This window comes from Mus caroli, chromosome 6 (genome assembly GCF_900094665.2).
Source record: "Mus caroli chromosome 6, CAROLI_EIJ_v1.1, whole genome shotgun sequence".
NCBI classification, from domain to species: domain Eukaryota; kingdom Metazoa; phylum Chordata; class Mammalia; order Rodentia; family Muridae; genus Mus; species Mus caroli.
Genome location: NC_034575.1, coordinates 111,314,928 through 111,318,503, shown reverse-complemented (window position 1 = coordinate 111,318,503; position 3,576 = coordinate 111,314,928). Strand labels below are relative to the sequence as shown.

Below are 3,576 nucleotides of genomic sequence, written 5' to 3'. Positions count from 1 at the left end.
AGGAAGGAAGGAAGAAAGAAAGAAAGAAAGAAAGAAAGAAAGAAAGAAAGAAAGAAAGAAAGAAAGAAAGAAAGAAAGAAAGAAAGAAAGGAGCATTTAATTCAAGTACCTGCTCTGCTTTCTCGGCCTCCGCCTTGAGCACCTGCTCCTCCACTTCTTCATCGTACACCCGCTGAGGAAGGAGGCAAATCCTTTGTAAATAATTAAGCAGTAGAATGGAATCACAGGGAAACACTCAATACAAAGAACTTCAAGAAGACAGAAATACCGAAAGCACACACAAGCGGAACCCAGGTCCTCCTCAAATATGTACCAGATGTGCAGCTAGGTTTTCCTATTGGTCCCCAACAACTGTGTTCCATGGTATTTTCATACAAGTGCTCATTACATGTTAGCAGCCCCTGGATGCTGACATCTTGAGGGGTGGATTTTAGTGATGGGGGAAATGCTCAGTATGGATGGTTTTAGACTTTAGCCAGAACATCAGCCTTTTCAGGTTAGAGATCTTGCCATGCAAATTTGAAATGACTCCAGTAGCAGTACTATCTTAAAATCCCACAAAAAGGTTCATGTATTTTTATTGTTGTTCTCATATTGGAAATGTTTGGTATAGGCTGCTAAGTCCAGGGTGACCTCTAAAACACCCACCGGTTTAGGAAGCCCTAAAGGCTATGAGACCTTTGAGGGTGGAGTTCTCAGTAACTGCAGCTAATCGGGGCTAAGTCACTTCCTCGCCCTTCCTGGGCTGAGCCCGCAGCTTTCCTTCGTGAGCATTCAGATGGGTATATGATAAAACTGGCAAATACCAAAGGGAGGAGAAGTAGGCTACATGACCCGAGGAGCAAGGGAAAATGATAAGGATGGATTTTTAAGATTATACACAGCTCTGGTCCTTTCAGTTGTATGTTTTCTCATTCAGTTATTTAAGTATCCAGGGTATCTGTGTATCCAGATTGTGCTAAGACCTATGAATATGTTTAGCTAAGACTGATTCTGAAACTTTAAAATTAGGTTTGCTAACATGTAATGCGCACTTATATGAAAATACCATAGAACACATCACATACAATGCACATATATAATGAAAACTTTAAAAAAAAATTAAGACTTCTGTGGCTGGAGAGATGGCTCAGTGGTTAAGAGCATTTGTGACTTCTCCTTTAGAGGACTGGGGTTCAAGTCCTAGCACCCACATGGACACTCAGAATTGTCTATAACTCCAGTCCTACGAGATCTATCTCACCAAGCATGCATGTGGTAAACAATTTGTACATGCAGGCAAAATACCCATACACATAAAAAGTTATAAAGAAATCTTTTTTTAAAAAAAATTAAGCCTGCTAGACTGTTAGGAAATGCCATGAGGACTAAAGATGAAACCTATGCCTCTAATCCCAGCACTCAGGGAGGCAAAGGCAAGCCGATCTCCAGGAATCCAAGGCCAGCCAGGTCTATACATATAAGTTCCAGACCAATCAGGCTAAATGGCGAAACCCTGTCTCAAGGGGTACTGCCTGGCATGGAGGCTCAGGGTGAATCAGGCAGACAAGAGCATACAGAGCAATCTAAAAAGAGGAAAAAAGCCTGGTAGCAAAAGAAGCTCCATGCCGGGCATGGTGGCCCATGCCTTTAATCCCAGCACTTGGGAGGCAGAGGCAGGAGGATTTCTGAGTTCAAGGCCAGCCTAGTCTACAAAGTGAGTTGCAGGACAGCCATGGCTGTACAGAGAAACCCTGTCTCGAAAAACCAAAAAAATAAAAAAGAAGCTCCAAAGCATTAGAGGCTCCTCTGTCGGAAGCAAAGCACATCTGTGAAACTAGAGCTGGCAGGCAGAAGGCAGTAGCATGTGCAGGGGGTTACAGGCTGACAAGGTTCTGAACTTTAACCCCACGTCATTGATTCTCCGTGACAATTTAGTAATGACATCTGTTTCTTTAAAAAGGACTGGGGGGAAGGTGCTGAAAAGGAAGAAAATGATGAAAACATAATTTTTATACTTAACAGAATGATCCTGGAAAATCAATTTAAGTTTCTTTTTAAATTTTTTTCCACAAAGCTAAAACAATCTTTAATTGGATTTTAAAAAAGCTTCCTATGGTCTTTATTATTTTATATATCCAGGCAGGTGTTTTGCCTACATATATATCTGTGTACCTTATGTCAGAGGAAGGCATAAGATCCCCAGAACTGGAGTTCCAGGTAGTTGTGAGCTGCATGTAGGTGCTAAGAATTGAACCCAGGTCCTCTGGAAGAGCAGCCAGTGCTATTTAACCTGAGCCATCCTTTCCTCGAACCTCCTGTGTTCTTTTAACAAACTCAAGTCATTAACTAGGACTGCTGAGTCTGAGGTCAGCCTCTGCTGCAGAATGAAACTCTGTCTCAAGGGAAAAACAAAAAAGGCAAGGGGTGGCACCTTAAGAACTGGGTTCCTTTCTGCTCAGAATTTAAAACACAGGCCAACACTAAACAGCTGTTCTTTTTCAGGAGTCCCTCTTGAGTCCTTACTAATGATTCTGTGTAACTTCTATTGCCCTCAAAAGTCCTTACTGTTCTTTTGCCCTAGAAAGTCCAGCTTGCTCCACTAATTCTAAGATGCAGTTTGCAATTATGGGGCTGCCTCTGAGACTAACAAAACCCAACTGACTTTAAATAATCTCTCAAATGGATTTCCACAAACCTAAATAGCTTCAGCCTCCTAGCCTGAACTGTAATTCATGAGAATCAACGTCAGAGTTTGAAGAAAATACACAGGTGAGCAGACAGATGCAATAGGCATTTTTGTGAAGTTGATTTTTTTTTCCCTCAGTTTTCTGAAGGACTAACTATTCTCCCAACATCATCAGCTGCTCCTCCACAATGGGAAGACGCTGTGTGTGCCGTGTGGCATCGTAAAAGATCTTGGAAGCATTTACATTTAGTGTGGCACCAACACACTTCTGAAGGATCCCGATGGCACACTGGGAGAGGAATAAGGCCTTCTCATTAAGGGGACAAAGCCATGCATGGAAATACAGAATCCACAGAAGTAGTCATACATAAAGAACAATTTTAAAGTTTTCACAAAACCTAAGCTATGGGAAATTTTAAGAAAACTTTGCCCGAAAAAGCTAGACGAGGGCGACTATCTAATTAAAATCTATGATCAGGAAATCAAGTTTCTCACGCCTCCTCTGCCTGAAAACAGTGTGATCTGGTACCAATCTGGTACAGGAACATGGAGTACAAAAGGAAACGTCCCAAATTTGTTCCTTGCCTGATCTACAGCTACAACATTAACTACAAGAAGAGCTGAGCATCTGACATAGCAAGAAAGGTGCACACTAAGAACTACACATAAGAGCAGCACATAAGGGCTGGAGAGATGGCTCCATGGTTAAGAGCACTGGCTGCGCTTCCAGAGGTCCTGAGTTCAATTCCCAGCAACCACATGGTGGCTCATGACTATCTATGAAGGGATCTTCTGGCATGACTCCTACACTTTAAAAAAAAAAAGACATAAATAAATAAACTTTAAAAATTAAAAACGCCGGGCGTGGTGGCGCACGCCTTTAATCCCAGCACTCGGGAGGCAGAGGC

The 3,576-nt window shown here is 42.2% G+C and overlaps 1 protein-coding gene across 2 annotated transcripts in view; it reads right to left on the bottom strand.

Moving 5' to 3' along the window:
• The window catches only part of Washc2c (WASH complex subunit 2C), a 54,436-nt gene that overhangs the window by 47,821 nt on the left and 3,039 nt on the right, over positions 1-3,576 (bottom strand). For both annotated transcript variants that reach the window (XM_021164675.2, XM_021164676.2), the window contains exon 4: positions 110-172. In XM_021164675.2, coding sequence (XP_021020334.1) covers positions 110-172 — 63 coding nt within the window. The remainder of the gene's footprint in view (positions 1-109; positions 173-3,576) is intronic.